The sequence below is a fragment of the Sus scrofa genome, chromosome 2 (assembly GCF_054392235.1).
Source record: "Sus scrofa isolate SSC_HxYL_T2T_F1_AM1 chromosome 2, Sscrofa_HxYL_maternal_Yorkshire_Landrace_v2.0, whole genome shotgun sequence".
In the NCBI taxonomy this organism is placed as follows: domain Eukaryota; kingdom Metazoa; phylum Chordata; class Mammalia; order Artiodactyla; family Suidae; genus Sus; species Sus scrofa.
The window spans coordinates 28,910,449-28,931,786 of NC_139384.1; the positions used below are offsets into that span (position 1 = coordinate 28,910,449).

The 21,338-nt window shown below is 43.1% G+C and overlaps 1 protein-coding gene across 6 annotated transcripts in view; it reads left to right on the forward strand.

Moving 5' to 3' along the window:
- The window catches only part of SLC1A2 (solute carrier family 1 member 2), a 168,472-nt gene extending 149,751 nt beyond the window's left edge, over nt 1-18,721 (forward strand). For all 6 annotated transcript variants that reach the window (XM_003480708.5, XM_085011449.1, XM_005660995.4 and 3 more), the window contains 2 exons: nt 4,305-4,536; nt 9,271-18,721. In XM_003480708.5, coding sequence (XP_003480756.2) covers nt 4,305-4,536; nt 9,271-9,342 — 304 coding nt within the window. In that variant the 3' untranslated portion in view covers nt 9,343-18,721. The remainder of the gene's footprint in view (nt 1-4,304; nt 4,537-9,270) is intronic.
- The last annotated feature ends 2,617 nt before the right edge of the window (nt 18,722-21,338 follow it).

Consider the following 21,338-nt stretch of genomic DNA (forward strand, 5'->3'; position numbering starts at 1 on the left):
AGGCATCTATGTTCTTAAAAAAGAAATCTTTTGGTGGCCCCCAACCCTTGGGAATCTCTTACCAAACTTGTTTAGTTCCAGTCTCTCCCTGCCTTGCTGGGGCCACCCCCCCTCCACCACCACGTCTTTCCCCAGCTCCCAAGACACCCCTCTCAGTTTCCCCTGCAAGGGAATCGGGGTGCTCTGTGTGTCTTTCCTCCTTCTTCAGATCTTGCCCTGTGTCCTAGCTTTTCACCACCCAAATGCCCAACCAGATATCTGCTCAACAAAAGATAATTCTCTTTCTAGAGTTAATTCTGCTTCTACCTCTTAACTAACAATCCAGCCCCACCCTGCCTCCTTCCCAGGCCTGCCTGCCTCCTTCCCCAGGCCCTGCCCAGGTCATAAACAGATAAAATACAGCATCACCTCTCAAAGGGCTCATAGTCTAGTTTGGGGGCGGATGAGGTCAAAAAATCCCAATGGTGCGCTAAGTGCCCAAGAAGAACGGATAAGACTTGATGGAAGAACAACAGAGGAGGTTCCCCCTTTTCCCCGAATAATAGGAGGTGACTGTTATTATTACTTCCCACCATATACTAATAATGGTGATGAACACAGAAGGTTGAGCTGAGTTTTTAGGCTGAGTTCATCGTGGCTGCTCTGTCAAGCCTTTTAAGTGCGGAGTAGAGTCTGGCCGAGGGCCTCTCCAAGGACAAGACTCCATACTTGTTAGCAGCTGTTATCTTCTCCACACACTTGGAGATGGGTATTACTTTCTGTATTTTCCAAATGAGGAAGCTGAGCCGAAAAGGCTAAGCAACTCTTCCCACGGGAGTGGGATTGCCGTCCAGGCTGGAATCCAGAATTCACACTTTTCACCAGTGCTTCTTGTGGGCCTTCCTTCCCTTCCCTAATGCCAGGTGGTCTGAGCCCTCAGATGCCCAGCATTGTGCCAGCCTGCTTAAGGTCCAGGACCCCAGGGGACTCCTCTGCCGCACCGTACACCCTTCATTCTGAGAGGCAGACCTGAGGGTCGGTTTCTATGGCTGTTAAGCTGAATCATATGAAATTGCCAATAGATAGCCCTCTGGACTCATAAAAATTGGCAATTTCCTGTGGGTCACTCCAGTACAAGGGACCCGATGAGTTTTGAGTGACCTTGTCCCCTTGGCTCTGTGTTTCTGGGAGCAGGACTTTCAGACTATCTCACCATCTCCCTGCCAGGAGATGCAGGCTGAGGAGAAACGAGAGACAGCACCTTGGCTGATGGCTTTTCTTCCAGGGAACCAGACCCAGGGCCTCCACGCGGAAGACCTTGTCAAGCCCCTCTTGGTTTTGATTCTCAGCAGCCCCCAAAGGCGAGCTATATGGTCTGCACTTTTAGGTTCTGTCTCACCTCGGTCCCCTTCTCACGGTCCTATGACACTATATCCAGACCCAAGAATAGCAGCTGGCACTCTGAAATTCTCTTGACCAAGCAGCCTAAAAACTGCGGAGGTCAGCAAGGTGTCATGAACAGTGGAGGCAGTTGGGGGGGAAAAATGCAAGTCTTTGCCTGGTGGAGAAATTTTCCACATGTGAACCATAAATCCCCCTTTCCGGCTTTTGGCCAGAGTCAGACTTTCCCAGCGTTGGTCGGATATTCCCCTGGTGGCCTGGAGAGCAAACCCTCAATTCTCTCTTCTGTCTGCCACCAGCTGCCATGCCCTGTCCTCACCTTCTCAGTCAGTCTCCTGGAACAAGTCAATCCTACATAGTATCTTCCCTTCCTTACATCTCATTCTGTTTTCTACCGATGGTGAGCTGGCTTCTGTCCCTGCTTCTGTATTGAAACTTTATTGCCAGGTCATGGAGTTCCCGTCGTGGCGCAGTGGAAATGAATTCGACTAGGAATCATGAGGTTGTGGGTGTGATCCCTGGTCTTGCTCGGTGGGTTAAGGATCCGGTGTTGCCGTGAGCTGTGGTGTAGGCTGGCAGCTGCAGCTCCAATTTGACCCCTAGCCTGGGAACCTCCGTATGTGGCAGGTGCAGCCCTAAAAAGACACACACACACAAAAAAGAAAGAAAGAAAGAAAGAAACTTGATTGCCAGCTCAATAAAGACCTCTTTGTGGCTAAAACCAAGAGTCACTTCTTTTCCTTTTCTTGCATGACGTGCAGGTGCTTAGTTGAGAATGCTGCCATGGGGATGCTCCTCTATAGAGGGTGAATGTTCTTAGGGGGAAATAGTAGCTTAAGTGGGCATGTTTGGATGCTTGACCTGGGAACTGTCAAAAATACAGTTGAATCGACTTGATAAGATGAATGGCAGCGTTAAAGGACACATCACATAATCCTGTTTGTTTTCTTGGAATTCTTACTATATGTCTGGAATGTGCTAAGCATTTTGTTATTTTATTTAATATTCACACCCACCCTTAGGTAGGAAACATTTTTATTATTTCTCTTTTATAGATGAGACAAGGAAGGCTTACAAAGGTAAGTATGATCAGGGTCTTCCAGCAGGTAAGGGGAAAAGCTGGCCTTTGAATCTCCGTCAGCTTGCCTCCAGGGCCATGCTTTTTCTTGACCACTCTCGGGTATTCCTTGTCATCCCCTCTTACTGGGGCTTCTTAGCGATCTCTGCCTGATTCTGTGGTGACCTCAAGACCCCAGTCTTCCTTCATGTATAGACTTTGTCCCTCTGAGGCAGATCTTCTAAAGCAGACAAGAGGAAACAAGCTTTTTCAGATGGACAGATGCCCTTGAGAGTGGAGGCCAGGCTTTGATCTTTATTTTTTTCATGGGCAGCATCTTCCTGCTTGAAACCAGAAGGACAGCTGGCTCCCAAGCTCCTTGCACGAGGACCAGGCCAGCCTCTTCCTAGTGCAACTTCATTGTTATTGTTCTCTAATGAGAAATAGATTTGATTATAGCAGCTAGAATTTATTTCAGGGCCTTGTTCCAAGAACCAATTAAGGATTCCACTTTGCCTTAAACTAATTCTAGTATCCTCATCTATTTATTTTGAATTGATGGAAGGCTAGTGTCTGGACTAATGTCTCAGCAGCATCTTGACCTAAACTCCTCTCTTTTCTTTTCTTCTCTTCTTTTCTCTTTTTGTTCCTTTGTGGTTTTTCTAGAATCCTTTTTAGAACTTTGCATATGGAATAAATGTGGTCAAAAGGACTCTGCACTGATTTAAACTTACAGGTGAGAGGGAGTTCCCATCGTGGCTCAGCGGTAACAGAAACCAATTAGTATCCATGAGGATGCAGGTTCGATCCCTGGCCCTGCTCAGTGGGTTAAGGATCTGGCATTGCCATGAGCTGTGGTGTGGGTCACAGACACAGCTCACATCCCGTGTTGCTGTGGCTGTGGTGTAAGCTGGCAGCTGCCGCTCTGATTCAGTCCCTAGCCTGGGAACTTCCATTCGCTGTGGTGTGGCCCTGAAAAAAATTAAATAAATAAATAAACTTACAAGTGAGAGAATATAACTTACTCTTAAGAACTTAATTCCTTTTCCTGCTGCTGACCTTTTAGGAGGGAGAGTTATCAACCATCCTATTCTTTAGGTCAGAACTTGAGAAACAAGCTTTGCAGATGGATTTTTCTCAAACCTTCCTGGCTCAAGAGGCCCTCTGGAAGGTTTAATTTTTTTCAAGGTAATAGAGAAAGTGAGAGAAAATATTCTGTTTTTCTCAGGATACACAGTCACTCTGCACGTTGGTCAGGGACAACACTGTGACGGAGTTTCTCACCCAGCAGCTGTGCCTGTGGATGTGTGTTGCGGGGAGAAACCGGGCTCCAGGAGAAAAGGGAGCATTAGTTTTGATCCTTCCAGAAAGATGAGTTTTCTATTATGGGGAAATTCACAGGTGATTTACTCTTTCCTGTTAATTAATAAATAACTAGAGAAAATCTGGAGTTTTCCAAGAATAGTTCAAATCAAGAGAAATGGCTGGGCACAGCTAGGAATGGCTGCAGTGTGGGCACGAATTCTGAGATCTGGGCACATTATTTCCTCGAATTCTTCCTCCTCTCCTCTCCTTTCTCGTGGCCATTGTTTATTGGGTGTTTACCGTTCATTAAACATTTTGCTAAGCAATTTATTGTACATGATCTCATTTAATTTTCACACAAGCGTGCAAGAGAAGTATGACGGTTGTCACCAAATGACCAGTAAAGAAACGGAGGTTCATAAAAGTTAAGTCACTTGCCCCAGACCAGGCAGGAGGGAAGGTCGAGCCGGAACTCAATCCCAGGTCTTTCCGTTCCAGACCTTGACCCAACCATCGCATTGTACTGCTTCCTCACTCAACGCGTTCTGTTCTTCGTCCCCAGGGACAGGATGAGAACGTCCGTCAATGTCGTGGGGGACTCTTTTGGGGCTGGGATAGTCTATCACCTCTCCAAGTCTGAGCTGGAAACCATTGATTCCCAGCACCGAGTGCATGAAGATATCGAAATGACCAAGACCCAGTCCATTTATGATGACATGAAGAACCATAGAGAAAGCAACTCTAACCAGTGTGTCTATGCTGCACACAACTCTGTCATAGTAGATGAGTGCAAGGTACCTTTCCCATTCATGGATATTGAGACCTGTATATAATAGTGCATGCTCAGTTTCTTACTGCAAACACAAAAGCCCTGCATGGATTCTTATCATATTTATTTTTCTAAAGAATCACGTAACTCAAGCTTGTGCGAGTCCCAGATCATCCAACTCTGTGTCTAACGTGATAGGAAATCAACACGTCTAACAGTGAAAGAGCCAATCAGTTGCTTGTTTCGTCCGTGTGATAGAAAACAATCATTCTGGTTCCCCCACCCACCCACTCCACAAATTCAATCAGTTCTCTTTGAATACTGTGCTCAAGAATTTGTGGCTTTTAGGGCTTTCCTGGTTTCCGACTCTTCCAATCCTCAAGTGAAACACGAACAGAAATACTCAGAATCATATGATTTATGGCATAAGTATTCCGCCTTGCTGAATATCATGTATTGGTGGAGAATGTGCTCCCATAACTTTGTGCAGCTTCGTTCTCTCACTTATTTTCGTGGGAAGGTGAGTTTTGATCTGGCAGTGACTTTGCTCCAAAAATGGTGAAGTATTTTCAAGTAAAGAATAACTCTCCTTCAGGGAAATTATCCATAGATGTCTTTTAAACAACACCGTGTGTCAGACACTGCCTGGCAGCACCATCTTTCCTGAAGCATGGATGTTCTGGACTCTTTTCCAAGCTGTTGAATGCTTAAGTCTTCAAGCTTGATGGGCTCTGTCTAGCCTTCATTGTATCTAACTTACATTGTCAAAGACCGTGTGTCATGACCAGAGTGAAACAAACTTGGAAAAACCCTGGCAGGTGATTGGGGTCAACTTTGGGGGTTGGGTTGCTAAAAATGGTTCCAGGCAACAACTGAGGACAATCTGAACCCAACACAGATTTCTGATACCTTTTTGACTCTTGTTGACAAGATCTCATTTAATAGTTCATTTCTCCCTGCATTTATTTCTGGGTCATTCCGCATATACGTCTTGGCTTCTGCCCAGGCAACTAGGGATGACCCAGAAGCAACTGTCTTTATTGGACTGCAGCTTAGGTCCAGCCACCATCTTTGGCTCACCCTCTTTGTACCAGCTACCTGTGTGGGTACACCAGGGCTCTGATGCAAATTAGAGGGGGGGCCCCACCCATCAAGAGGCAATCGCCTAAATTAATTGACTCAGGGAAAATGATTACAATTGTTGGAAATTCAGATGCACCTAAATGGTACATACTCCATTCTGCTGAAAAGTTAGTGTTTCCCACATCTAAAGGAATGTGCTGGATTATTCCCCATCAAAATGTTAGCTTTGGTCAACAAGAGTCAGCATTCCATGAAATGGCTGTATGCCCTGTTAATGAGTATTTATTGTGTGCCTTGTGGGGTTTAGTTGAGCACCCCCGTCTTATTCCTAGGACTTCCTATATTTTAATTATTAATCAAGTTTTATTGAGTGCCCATAATCTGCAAAGCCCTGAATTTGGCATTGGAGGACAGCAAAAGGAAGGTACAGTTACATAGAGGAGATATAACTTGATCCCAATTACTGCCATACAAGGAAAACTAGTATTATGAAGCAAAATAAAATTATATATGTTATATATGAAAAGAATCCTAATGGTTAGTTACCTTTGGTATGGCCCTTTCAGAGCATCTCACAGGCTTCTTAATATTGTATAGGATATGTTTTGAAGAAGGTATGTAGGTGTGGAGATACCTTTAAAATTCAGACTTTTTTCCTTTAAAAAACATGACGCACATCAGGACACATTTGCTTCATTTTTAAAGCAAAACAGTTCAAGCCCTAAAGGGAAATATGAGTCAACTGCCCCTCTCATTAGGAAGTAAGCCCATAAGGAGAGAGGCAATGTCCCCATATGTCCCCATTTATCATTGCTGTGCCCTAAAGGAGTACCAGGGATGCAGTATGCTCTTCAGAAATATTTACTGAGTGTATCCTTTTAGCATCTTGATCTTGTGCATTAATTCAGAGACTTTTTTTTTTTTTTTTTTTTTTTTTTGCTGGATAATTCCATAGAGATAGTAGCTCGGTCTCTCTAGGAGACTGACCACCAAAGCAACCACCTGCAACTCATTGGCGAATGTGTATTTAGATGGTCCAGTGGTGAAACTGAGCAGATCATGGAAATGATGAAATGGCCATATTGGTTTAACAACTATTCTGCCGTTTGCATTTTTTAGTGAAGTGATTGGGTTCAGCTCAGTTGATAGGTGAGGCACATTGACCCTGTTGGCTCTAGACCAATTAACTGAGTTGACACCAAAGTGCAGAGGAGGCAGCCAGGGCTATGGAGATGAATTTTCGAGCTTTCCCAGAATATCTGAGACACATTTACTTTTGTCTTTGAACCTCCTTATGGTCCATTCCCAGTCTCGCTGCTTTGAAAACTGAGATGGGAGCCTTCAATGCCTACTGCCAGTCCTCTCCCCTTTTTGCTTTTCTATTACCCAGTGTTAGAACAGAATGGGGTAGAATAGATTGGGGTGTAGAGTCCCCCTTTCCTTAATCCAGCCAGAAAAAAGGAAATGCCAAAAAAAAAAAAAAAAAAAAAAAAGGGGGAGCGCCTGTCGAGGCACAGCAGAAATGAATCTGACTAGGAACCATAAGGTTGCAGGTTCGATCCCTGGCCTCACTCAGTGGGTTAAGGATCTGGCGGTGCTGTGAGCTGTGGTGTAGGTCGCAGACATGGCTCAGATCCTGCGTTGCTGTGGCTGTGGTGTAGGCTGGCAGCAACAGCTCCGATTCGACCCCTAGCCTGGGAACCTCCATATGCCGCAAGTGCAGCCCTGAAAAGACAAAAAACAAACAAACAATCAAAATACCCCGCTGTCCCAGCTACTTTTGAAACACAGGTCCCAGTATTTGAAAACAACAATCCCCCCACCCCCGCCTTCCACACTGAGTTCTGTCTGGTTTCCAAAGGCACCACACTGTGATTTATAATTTGGCACAACTATTGATCTGGTTCGTCACTGAAAGCCAAACAGGTACATTCAAGGTCATGGTGAATAGGCAGCTTGCTCCAGGCAGACAGCTTGTCCCTGGCAGCCTTTTCTGACAGTTCACTGAAGGGGAACAAATTTGCTGTCACTCTGGTCATACCTCTAACCACTTTAAGCATTGTTATGTCATGTAGGTCTGTCTATTTTCAAACTCTTGCCTTGTAATCGTAGCTTGAAGTTAATGCAATTTTTTTTTTAAATTTTAATCAGAATAACTGCATGTGATGCTGTCATTGCTTGTTGCATGGTCTTTCTTTTTTAAAAGATGTGGGGATCTCATGGGGACTGGAGGAATGAGCGGTTTACAATTTTCATTTGCTTGGTTCATGCAAAGCCCTCGGTTTTCTGTTCCTAGCATGTAGTGTGTGTTCCTAATGCATGCGACTCACTTCCACATGGGTACGAAGAAGGTCAGATTGCTTTCAAACATTGCTGCGTTTGTCATGTCTCCATATCCTAATGCTTCCATAAATCCAGTCTCTTCATTATGTGGAATATCAGTCGTGGGTTTAAGTTTGCACATGACCTTGAGGACAGACAGATGGAAGGTAAGCTAGGAAAACGACTTAGAAGAGGAGGGAAAAAGCCTCCCATTCCGTGTAAGGGTTCAGTTCGCTCAGAGCCAGGGAAGCATAATATGGACAATCTGGTGATTACAGTTGATTAATTAATATCTGCATCGAATTAATTTGGATATGCCTGTCACAGATCTCAGGTTTTTAAGGCCCTCCTTTCCTTTTTTAATGTTAAAAGCCTGGGTAGCTTATATGACAGAGCCAGACCCTCATGATTTCTGATTTTAAAATTGGATGTGTTGGCGTTTTCACTGTGGCACAGTCGGTTAAGAATCTGACTGGAGTGGCTCGGGTCGCTGTGGAGGTGTGGCTTCGATCCCCGGGCCAGCACAGTGGGTTTTAACTGTGACTGTTTTTTGGTCACAGCTGCAGCTCAGATGCGGGCCCTGGCCTGGGAACTTCCATATGCTGCCTGTGCAGCCTTAAAAAAAAAAAAACTTTGGAGTTCCCATCATGGCTCAGTGGTTAACAAATCCAACTAGGAACCATGAGGTTGCGGGTTCGATCCCTGGCCTTGCTCAGTGGGTTAAGGATCCGGCGTTGCTGTGAGCTATGGCGTAGGTCGCAGATGGGGCTGTGGTGTAGGCCGGCGGCAACAGCTCTGATTTGACTCCTAGCCTGGGAAGCTCCACATGCCGCGGGTGTGGCCCTAGAAAATACAAAAAAAAAAAAAAAAAAAAATGGATTCACAGAAAAAACACCTGGCCTCATTGCAACTGAATCTTTCACGTGCATGAGTAGAACTAGATGCCTAGTTCTGGAATTTTTTTTTCCCTCTGTGGTTGTTTGGAGTAGCACCGTGTCTTAAAGGCTGCATTATTGTATAAGGGGTCAAGGGGTAATCAGACACCCTCACAGCCCTAAATGCATAGTAGAAGTTATTTCTCCCCCAACTCACAAAGTCTCTCTAGTCCTTTAATACCCTCCCCACAAGGCAAATATATATATATATATATATGTATTTTTTAATGCTCACAAATCCGCATTAAAAGCCAAGACCAAGCTCAAAATCGTTTAGGAAGGAACAGCATTTAAAATTCACCCTGAAGTAATGGAATATGAACCTGGGCCTGGTGCTCCTCCACATGACCCCGGGGGGTGTGTGTGGGGGGGTCTGGTTCATGGCCTGTAAGCTGGATGTTGGTGATAATTATTTCCAGGTAACTCTGGCAGCCAATGGAAAGTCAGCCGACTGCAGCGTTGAGGAGGAAGCTTGGAAACGTGAAAAATAAAGATATGACTCTCATCAAATTCTTGAATAAACTCCCCAGCCTATCTTAAAAAGAGGATATAAACAAGCTTTCTTTAAAAAGAAAAAAAAAAGCATATATTTCTATGTTTACTTACTCTGTTAGCTGAGGCTTAGAAGGTCCGTTGCGAATCAGTGATAGGCACGGTGCTGTGTCTTTGCCAAATAATGCTTCGTAACTGTCTAATTTTCTCACGTGTATTATCCTTTGGATGCTGCTGGAGGAATCAGTTTGAATCGAAGACACGTTCTTGCCAGCTTCCCTTTTCTCTCAAGATGCAGAACTGTGGATGTTCTTTTTCCCAGGAGACAGGACTGAAGCCGTGTGGCACGTGCCAGGGTTTTGGAATCATGAGCAGACACCCAGTGTGCTACTTCTTCCAGTGTTCTCCATGCCTCGCCTTGTAATGCACAAGAGATTCTGTTGGAAGCCTCTAGAAGTAAATCCCCTTAAATGTCTCATAGCATTTGCCCTGGTGTTGAGTAAAAGAAAGTGTCTGTCGCAGGGAACTTGGACAGTTTGTCTTCTGTACACTCTTTAAACTAAATGCTTCAAAGAGCATTGGAGTGGGAGCCGCACTCTTAGAGTTAGCGGATCATGGAACCCTCTGAGCCTCTGCTCTACCCCGTCTCGTCTACGGGCATAATTGTTGGAATTTCAAAGTATGTTTCATAATTGGGTCTAAATTCGATAATGGATTAGGATGCAGTTTGCACATAACTGCTGTATATTGTGGCAGTTCTATTTGCCTATAACTGCTGTATATACTGACAAAAGTCAGAGAGCACACTCAACATACCTTTTGACCAGATTCAAAGCTGCAGATTTGTTTGTGTTTGGTTTTGCATCACCTGGCGTAGTCGAATCAAATGAGGTTATTTGATCTATGCTTCCGTTTCTTTGTTTCATCTATAAAATTCTTATTTGGGTTTCTACCCTTCAAGAAAGGCATTCTTAATTCTCAAATCATTTCAATCATATTCTCATCAAACTGGAAGGCTTAATCATTGTATCCTCTTCACAGAGGGAGGACAGTTGTGTGGGCTGCACCTCTTTTAGTACTAATCTCTTGGTAAAACCAAAATGCTGTTAGTTACCTAATATGTAGAAAGCTTCTTGTTCTAGTATATCAAAGCACCTAAACCCAGTTCCAGGACACAGTTGGAAGCAGAGCCAATCTTCCTCCTCAGTCTTCTCCGTGAAAAGGAACAGAAAACAAACACATGCAAACTCCTACAAAGGTGACGTTCCCATGGCAAGGTCAAGGCTGCCTTGAGCCATGAAGTAGGAACAAAGGATGGCTCTGCAGAATTTTACAGATGGAATCTTTTCAAGGCTGTGAAAGGTGGAAAGAATACATAATCGAATTAGCACAGCGCCTTGCAAGCTGTAGGCACCTCCAAGGGACATTGTTTCATGTCTGTCCTGTCATTTTCTACTGAATAACCCACAGTGTTTTCCCAAGGTTGCTGGCTTTGGGAGTTTGCTAAGGACTTGAACATGAATCCTTGAGAAATCAAGCACATTTAACTCTAAGGAGTGTGTAGAACCTTGGTCTGAGAGGGAGTCGGGTGGTCATCTGAGGCCAGCAGATGGGCAACAAGACATTCATGGATAATCATGGAGCCCAAATTCTCGAAGAGAAGATGCTTATAGACTTCACATACCCTTTATTACCTGCTCCTTGTGTCTTTTCTCTTCCAAACCAGATACCTTTGGAACATCCAAGAGACATGAAATTCTAATAGTATTGTCTCTTAAGCCCTAGTTACTTTGGGAGACGAATCACTGGAGAGCAGTATTAAGCAGCTTTTTGCTGTTTAAAAAAAAAAAATGGCATCAGTCTTCCTTTTCATTGGCTGGCTGGTTGAAAGGGTGGCTGAGGGTGTGCTGAAATGTAGTAACAGAAAAGTGCATCCTTTACAGCAGATGCTGTGGGTGGAAGAGACAGTTCCTGAATTTAACTATGAAACTGTTAAGGAGGGTCTTTAAGTGGTGCTCCCAAGAGCTTTTTTATGATGAGAAGAAGGCTCTAGGCAAGGCACCTAGGAGCTTGTGATTTTGCTTGTCAAGGTCAGCTTAGCACCTGTGCATGCCGATGTGTTGTTTGAAGGCGTGGTCTCAGGATCATCTCCCTAAGACTCTGCCTAAAAGTCTTCCTTCTTCCCTTGTCTTCAGCTTTTTCCTAGTGATCGAGTTAGCCTGTAAGTATATAAGAGAACAAAATGTTCAGAAGAAACTTGGTGCACAGCTTAACAAAGCAAGTTTTTTCTGGTTTGAGTCTGTATGCAATAAGTTTCCTAAGAATGTACTTAGGAAATCAATTTGTCTGGAAGTCCAACAAAATCATAGTTTAAAAAAAGGAATCTCTGAAATTCAAGACTAACCTGAAAATCTAAAACGTATGTAGAGCTGACATATGAGTGTGTCCTCTGTTTTTGTTTTTTGTGTTTTAGGTCTTGTTCATTCTTCCTATGCCATGCCCATTGGGATTTTCCCTGCCAGGCTATGTGCCATAAACAAAACAAATAGATCCAGAATATACCTCTAACCTCCTTTTTCTAAATAGGATATTACAACCTATCAGTTATATGCATAGATTTATTTTAATAGGTCCAACACAAATATGAATGCTTGTAACAGTCCATTAATTTTTGATGATGCATAAATATTATACATGTATACAGACATGGCAGGCCAGATACATAAACTGCATCCTGTAAGTTTTGTTAGGTTAGGGCTTTGGCGACACTATCTTTTTTTATGGACTCATTTGATATTTTTAGGCATCAGAATAGTTTCAGGAGAAAACCAACTAAGTAGACTCTTATTCTCCCCTTTCTCATTTTCATCCTTTGGGAAACCCAAATGGCATCATCATCATTGGAATACCTACTAAAATTCAATGAATCCAATCCAATCAGTGAAAAAAGGGGCTTACCTTGCAAGGTAAAGCCTTACCTTAGATCTCTGAGGATGTACCTCCCATGCAAAGAGCATCAGAGAATCAAGGCAGTCATCTAGATGGTGCAGACCTTCCATATAAAACTTCAGATGACAAGTTCTGAACCAAGTAGCTACTAGATTCAATTTTTGCTTTTCATTGGGTGTGGAAACTCAACCTATGGTCTCATTGCCTGCAGAAGTTACCATATTCCATAAAATACAAATATTTACCTCTCTCTACTCATAAGCTTGGATGTTCATGAACGGCTAAAGAAAGGGTGTCAAAATGCCTAGCATTTGGGTATAGACTGGTGGAAGCTGAGAAAGGCTTAGGGGAAATTCCGTTTACAGGAGATATTCTCCTGGTAGGTATGGGTCAGGAATCCCAATGACCGGTAAATCAGAGGACTCGTGCATAGAGAAATATATCCTTTACAAGTGTATATCTAGTCAAGAAGCCCTTTTGGAGTTGAGTAACTTGCCTACGGGGTCCCCAAAAGGAAACCCAGTCCTGCCATGTTTTGGCAAATACCACACTTCCTTTTGTTCCAAATAGCAAAAGTTACTGTACCATATTTCACTTTTGTCTGAATCAAGGGTTCTGTCTGTGCTATATTTTCCATGCAATGAGCGCCAGACAATCAAGGCAATCGTCTAGATCATGCAGATCTTCGTGATCTGAATCAAGCAGCTGTCGGGAATACAGCAAAGAACCAACTAGGTGCCCACATGTTCAGAGAGAATTCTCCATAGTTCTTCCTCTTGCTAAGCAAGCCTCGGCAGCTCCTGCCTGGTGTGGTGACTAAATGCTCAGCACTTCCACCCAGTGGAAGTGGCTCTTCCACGTCACTGCTCTTCAACACTCAGGGCTGTGCTGTTGCAGGGCTTGCTAGTTTGGCTTTGCCTACTCTCTAAATGAATTCATTTCAAGCCAAGAAAAAGGACCAAGTGAGATTTTTTCAATTATTGGAATACTTGTTCTTTGAAGATATTGTGGTCTAGGAGCCTAAAAAGATTAGGTTTAAAAGCAAAGAGCCTGAAGGAGTTCTGAAGTGAGAGTCCTGTAAATCTAGTTGTCGCAGAAGATGAATGGGCTCATATCTGGTCATTTCTGGCTAAAACCAAGAAGGTCCACCGAATGCCAACCCTGGCAGGTCACACGGTAGGCAGATTGGTCTCTTTGGATGGACTACGTTTAAAGCTGCTCAGGCACTAGTTGTTTATGATTTTTCCAAAAAGAAAACCCAATTTCGGCTCTTCCTTTTCCTCTCTTCTTATTCCGATGATCATTGTTGCCGCTTAAGAGACAGTATAGTAAGTGACCATCTGAGTTAGTACAAGACTTGTTTTTAGAAAAGATAACAGAGCGTCTTAGTTAAGTAGTATCTAGTTTCATAGCACAACACAGTTACTGCAGGGAATGACATAAAGATGAGAAATAATGCAGTTGGGTAGAGGTAACTTTTGACTCAGACTCTGCCCGTTTTTATCATGGAACTTACACAAGTCACTTTCCACCTGAGCCCCATTGAAGAAAAGTGAAGGACTCGATGAATGATTAAATTCCCCTTTCAGCACTAAGACACCATGCTATAATGATCTCTGCTTTAATTTCTTCTTTCATAACAGGCTTACTACTATAAAAATATACTTATTTATATTTTAAGTCATAGGCGCCCATGAGAGTGAATAGTCAGTTTGGAAGACATTGAATTCAAACCTCTCTCTTCTTTTGATGCTTGACAACAAGCTTGGAAGATGGCCATGTTCATTTCGGTGTGTGGGGATACAAACAAACATCCTTTTATAAAACCGCCTTTTGCTAAGGCACTGTCCTAATAGAAGTAGCAGTTCAGCTCAGGGAGAGATACTGCCAGAGTCACCATGAGGGGCCAGGATGGGTCTATAACCTCCCACAAGGTCTTGCATCATTCCTGCTATAGCGACACAGCTGATGCTGAATACCTGAAACACACAATTTCCTCCTAAATGGTCCTAATCACCAACCCAGCATGGGAATTTGGGAGCCTTTGGCAAATAATCTTGAACATGCTTATGAAATTTGGTGCAAGACTTACACAATAACAGCAACTCTCTGTAAATCCCTTCTCTTTCTACCTGTATGCAGGCACGCACATCCACGCATAGGGTGGGCCCTGGGACCAAGTCTTTTCTCTGGGGAGATATGTAGGGATGTTTGATGTTCATTTGCAGATGTTCCTCTTGGTTTGCTTTTATGGTGGCCACCACATCCCAGAGGGAGAAGGTCTGTCTTACAGGAGTGGCATTGTATTGGTGATCATTGCCTTCTTCAAGACCCAGAGTTTCTAGGGTGGATAAAATGCATGGTCTGTCTGCAAGGTGCATGTCACCAGCCATGGCCTTTGAACAATATCTTGCACATTCTGGTACCTCTGTAACGGACTGCTGTTTGCATCCTTGCTGTTTGTCCACATTTCTGCTAAATACGGAATAGGTTTGGTATTCATGTACTGTAAGCACCTTTGTTGCCAGAGAAGACTGCAGCTCTGCAGATCTGGGGGCGAGAGATGTAAAGCTAGTGCTAAAAGAATTGGCTTAGTTCTTTTGTTGGTTTGTTTAAATTTTTAGTGCAGAAGATCTGACTTCTGTACTAAAGAACATCACGAAGAAGATATTTCTTAACTGACCTAGATAAGAACATACAGAAAAGCAAGAGAAGCCCTCAAGTTCTTATCTCATTCACTCTCAATAATCTCCTAAGTAATTACTGATCAGACCTTTTTTTTTCCCCTATGTCCGGTCTTGCCTCTCCTTCTTAACTCTGGAGCAAGTATCCACTTTGATATTTGTTTAAAGTCCTTCTGCTTGTTACAAAAGGCCCTTTTATGCTGAGGATAAAACCTGCTTCTGGAACAGATCCCTCTGTCTGGCAGAGTCAGCCCTGGACCTACAGCCCCGGTAGCGACAGGTCTGTTCCTCTTGGAGACACCCCCCCATGCCTGGGTGAGTGTTGGAACATAACGGCTGACTGCTACCCTTGTCATTGTCCCCCGTGGAGCTGGGGATGATGCAGTGGGAGCCTTGCTCCTTCTGGGGCTCTGTTTCTTCTCATGGCAACCATTGAGCTTGCCTAGAAACAGCCTGTTGCCTTTGGTAGGAGAGAAAGGCACACACCAGCCAAGGAAGCTGGTCTAGCATGTCTCTGAGGTTTCGTCCCCATGGAGCAAATTCTCTGAGATGTAGGATCAGAACATTGGTACTCTGGTTTGCTTCTCCAGGAACTAGGAACTCATCCCTTGGCATCCAGATCCTTCCATAAATGACCTTCACTCCCTCCCTTCCTCCTTCCTCTGGGAAACCTCAGCATTGCATCTCCATGTTGCACAAGACAGATCAGGTTATCTGGTCACTATAGATCTAGATTTGTATATAGAAAACTACTTTTGTGAGGATTTTTGTATATTGTTTTTCTCTTTGTTTTCTACAGCTTGAGGGGAGAGCTGGCACACGGTGAATCTAATCTGATCTTGCTGCCAGCAGATATATTTTGGCTTCCTGGTAAAAATCTATGTGATCAGGGATAATATATTGCCCTCTGATCAGTATTGCACCCCAGACTCACTGATTCCTCCAGCTCAACCTTACACTCTTTTTAAAACAAATCCCTGGGTCGTCTTTGCTATTATTTATAAAGAGCATGAGAAAATGTATTCGGAGTCCTGGAGAGTCTATGTTTCCTATTGATTTAGCCTTTAATGATGTTACAGGTTTGTATCTATTCTTCATAAACCATAAAGAACTCAGTGTAGACTGAATTGATCTATTTAGTATCTGTAATTTTGCAGACATATTTTCATACAGTATTTTCTATATAACCACACAGGTAGAATTATAACTACATAGAGCACAGGACATCTCTACAGCAATTTAGAGCTGTCCGTTGTTTCCTGAGCATACAGCCACATTTGAAAATTTTAAGAACACACTTCTTTGTGACACAAAGAACAAAATGACCATCAAGAACAACAAATCACTTCATCCCTTAGCTGGTTAGGATATGTATTTCAGTAATTCATCTTTTTAACCTGAGGAATGGTGCTGACTCATGTTTGACACCAGGCCTTGTTTTTCCAGCTAAGCTTTTTTCCCCGGAAAGAAGGAAAAATAAAGTGATAATAGTGGGATCATTTCTATGTCAGAATTTCCCATGCCTTCCTAGTTTACAGGAAAATTAGCTTAGTACAACTTTCAGTGGCAGAGATTGAGGGCGAGGGCTCAGAAGCAAATCAGGACAGATTTGGCACTGTTCCTTCTCACCAAGAAAATTGGCAGTGTAGTTGTTGCATTGTTAATAAATTCAGCACATATTTTTAAGAACAAAAATATTAGTACCGGCCGTGAAGCAATACTCTATCACTGGGGCTTAGAGTCACATCAGAATTGTTTAGAAGCAGCCCAGATAGATTCTGTCCTCAGGTGAGTAACAATCCATGTAAATTTCCCCCAAAGGCGATCACTAACCACTGCAAAGACGGGGGGTGGGGGGTGGCGGGGTGTCTTCCTTCTGCCAAACACACTTTCTGATATGGTTGTAGGGCTATAGTATTTTTGCTATGTTTTAGGAAAATAGTTACATAGAAAGTGTACAGGTGTGTATTTGAACCCACTCCTCAGTAAGCAAACAGATTAGATGTGCCCTCAACTGGCAACAGTTGTATCTGTGGTTTTCAAGTACAGATAGCTGTCAAGCATGAAGTTCTTGTGTGCACACAGTAACACTTGGTTCACGCATGAAGGACAGTGCCTATGCACTTTGTGTAGCTATAATGTAGGTATCTGTGTAATTTCAGTGAAATGGTATATAGATGTATTGTAATTTAATTTAAATGCCATTTTTGGCTCTTAATCTAAGTGCAGTAGACTTGTTGATGGATGTTTTGCAAACCCTTCTTAGATAGCTCGTCGTGAATCATTTCTCCTCTTTCTTACTGTGACTTGGGAATGTATATCGGTGAAGAATTTATCTATGAATCCTTTGTATCGATGATTATTTGAATGTCTGTGTGTGTCCAGTATCTTTGTAAATATGCAATTCAGGGTAAGGGAGGGTTGGCTGTGTGTCATGATTCTTATGGAAAGGTCACCTGACACCTCTGTAGAGCACAGTGAATGCAGCTGTGGAACTTTGGCTTATCTAGGCTTAGGTAGAGTTCGAATGAGAATATTTATCTACAGCCCTCCTTCACTTGGTGGAGTGGGCTCAGAGAGAGGAAGGGCTGGTCTGCTTCTGAGCATGAGCTTGTCAGCCTCATGTCATTAGGTAAAGGTCTGTCTCTTTGGTTGCCAAATACTGGTCATGATGCTCATGACATAAAGGTTCTGAAGAGCCTTGTCCCCTTGAGTCAGGTACAAGAAAGACATTCACTGACTAACTGCCAAGCAGGAGAAACCCCACAGAAGCACACGTTTTGGCAGTAAACTGCACAGTTGTCTCTAGAAAAATAGAGAAGCACAGGAATGGTCGGTGTGTAGCTTTGGGGTTGCAAAAAAAAAACCAATTGATGAAGCACAGATCCCACATATGTGACGGGACTAGGACCTCTACCTAGTAGGCTGTGTGTCCGCGTGTCTCAAGGGGCTGAAGATGAGGTTAATTAATACATTATATATTTGCCTCTCAAACACACATTCTCATTATCACTAAGTGGACCGCTGAGGGGTCTATAGTTCCTGGAACCCCCTTTGCCTCCATAAGGACAGAGAAGAATGGCCAAGTGCAGCTGGGACCACTGAGTGCCCTTCTCTTTTCACGAGAGGAGCAAAACTTGGGCGATCCTCTGAGGATACAAAACACGTTCATTTTCAGTGGCTTCTCCAATGAATGGAGAGAAGGGATGTGAATGTGGGCAGGCACATGTTTTCTTTTTTCTGAAAAATGTGGTTTCTTCAATTCCTGTCAAATTCAGGATAGAAACCTTCCTGAAAGCAAGCTAGCTTTTAGGCGGAATCCCCTCTGAAGATTCTCATGTGTCCAGAATGAAAGATAAGAATAATTGTTTCCCTCATGTTTCCCAATCCCCATTCGTCTAAGGTCATGTCACTCAGAGCATCTATAGCACATAGTGTTTAAAGACTAATGAACGAAAAAAAAAAAAAAGAGATAAAAATGTCAACTAATTTGGGGGTGGTTTTCTTCTATATGGTACTAGGAAATGCCTTGGTGGCAAAGCACATTTTGAGTAGTTGAAATATTTTGTTTTCTAAGCTTTCTTACAATGTGGACTGATTACTTTAACATGTGTAAAATAACTGTCATGTGTAAAATAACTGGATGTTCTTTATATACTGGAAATAATCTGTAAATCCAATATGTCACTAAGTGTTTTAACCTTTATGTATATATCTCTCATCAATAAATGTGGATTCCAATTTCTCTTGGTTGTTGCTTCTTCTTTGATTCCTATTTTAACTGAGAGCTGGTCACATAGTAAGTGTCTCCAAGTGTCCCTTTTGGAAAAAGGGATTGGGGATTGAAACACACGGTGTTTACTTGGCTATTTTCTGGGAATCCTGAATATGTGATGGTGTGACACTTTATGCCATAAAGTTATGAATTGGACAGAAATGATGTATTATCAAAATGATCCTTGCGAATCAGCCAGTATGGATTGTTTTGGAGCTCCTGAGCTCCAAATCTCAGGAGCTTGAAACAACTGAGGTTGATTTCTTACCCATGTGATATGCCCATTACAGTCTGGGCATCACTGAGGGGCCCTACTCCATGCCACCCTCACTGAGGGAATCTGAGAAGAGACTTTCGCCTCATGCTTCTGCACTTCCCAAATGCAGGAAAAGGCGAACGTGGCAAATACTACACACACTCTTAAAGCTTCCTACCAAATGTTGTGCACCTCACTTCTCCTCTTTCAGTGGCTGGAACACAACACATGGCTCTACGTCAAGAAATCAAGAAAGGAGGACAACCTTACCAGGCGCCCAGGAATAAAACTGGAAATAGTTGGTGAATGGCTTTAGTGACTATTAGGCCATAGAAATTCCTTATGTCACTCATGAAGGATAGTGTACAAGTCTTTCAGTAAGTCAATACAGCAAGTTTTTTTCTAGGATTGGAAAAATCATTGCTATGGAAATAAGTGACAAGCATATTCAAGACGTTATTAAAATCTTATTTACAAAAATATGCCTATCTGGAGTTCCTGTTGTGGCTCAGCGGAAACGAACCTGACTAGTATCTGCGAGGACGCAGGTTTGATCCCTGGCCTCGCTCAGTGGGTTAAGGATCTGGAGTTGCCATGATCCGTGGTGTAGATCACAGACACAGCTCGGGTCTGGTGTTGCTGTAGCTGTGATATAGGCCGGCGGCTGCAGCTCTGATTTGACCCCTAGCCCTGGAACCTCTGCATGCCGCAGATGCAGCCCTAAAAAGACAAAAAGACAAAAGAAATATGCTTGTCAGTAAATTTCTGGCTTGCCATTTTGTTTTAAGATAGCAAAGAGCCACAGATCACAGTTGAAGTAAACTTACTTTCGTATGGATGTAACTTGGTTGTTATTAACCACTCCTTCAAAAGAGGACACAAACCAAAAGATACTTGACTTTGCTTGCTCAGGAATATGATCTAATTTCTTACCCTTTCTTTTGGAACAGAGGTGTTTAGTCTACCTGCTGTCATTGTAAGACCACTTAAATGTTGCTTTTACTTCCTGAAAAAAGAAGAATTACCATTATTGGCGGGGGTGAGGGGGTGAGAACAGAAGGAGGAATTGTGGACTAGGAACCAGGAGACAGAAGTTCTGATCTTTGGAGTTCCCATCGTGGCTCAGTGGTTAACGAATCCGACGAGGAACCATGAGGTTGCGGGTTCGATCCCTGGCCTTGCTCAGGGTTAAGGATCCGGTGTTGCCCTGAGCTGTGGTGTAGGTTGCAGACATGGCTTGAATCCCCTGTTGCTGTGGCGCTGGCATAGGCTGGTGGCAGAGCTTCGATTCGACCCCTAGCCTGGGAACCTCCATATGCCGCGGGAGCAGCCCTAGAAAAGGCAAAAAAACAAAAAAACAAAAAAAAAAGAGAAGTTCTGATCTTTGCAAGTCACTAAGGAGTTGTGCAACTGGGACCAAGTCCCTTTGGAATTTGGAAGTCATTTTGGCATATGTAAGGTAGGGGTTCGAAATAGGTAATTTCTAAGCTTTTGAACTCTGGAATTTGAATTCCATCAGCTGGGTAAGTCATCATGACTATAGATGGTTTTATTTTTTCATCTGATTGTTTTAACATGCTCTCTCAGACACACAAAAGAACATATGTAACCTACGTCTAAGTTATATAGGATCAAATAAATCTGTTACCCAGTGCGAGATCTACAGCATCACCAATAATTTCCCTTGATCTTTGTACTCCTTCCTTATCCAACGCATCTGCTTTATGCCCCAGAGGAAGCTGCTACAAGGAATTCTGTGTTCATCCTTCCCCTACTTTAAAAAATAGGTTTATCTCACACATGAACATGACTCAACAAGATTTGCTTATTTCTTAGCTTTATAAAAAGTGTGTCACACTGCATGTATCCTTTTCCAACATGTCTTTTTTTTTTCTATTTAACATTGTGTTTCTCAGTTCATGCATATTGTTACTCGTAGCTGTGGTTCATTCCTTTTCTCCACTATATAATAACATAGTAGGTGAAATGTGTCACACTTTGGTTATTTGCTTTCCTAGCAAAGGCCATTTGCCTCGTTTCCGGTTGTTTTCCTATATCAAAAAGCACTGCTGGGAACATTTTTGTATGTTTCCTGGGTGTATAACCCTGGGGAGGCTTTGACATGTGTGCTCCTAGATACAATAAAAAAAAAAAAATTATGTGTATGTGTGTCTGTGTTTGTGTGTCCATGTGCGTTTGTGTGCCTGTGTATCTCCTGTGTACATAGGTGCGCATGTGCCTGAAAAGCTCCTATTCCAATCTTGGGCCTATTTATCCATGGCTCTCTCCACGGACCCACTTGTAGACCATCGCTGGAACCCACGGGAATCC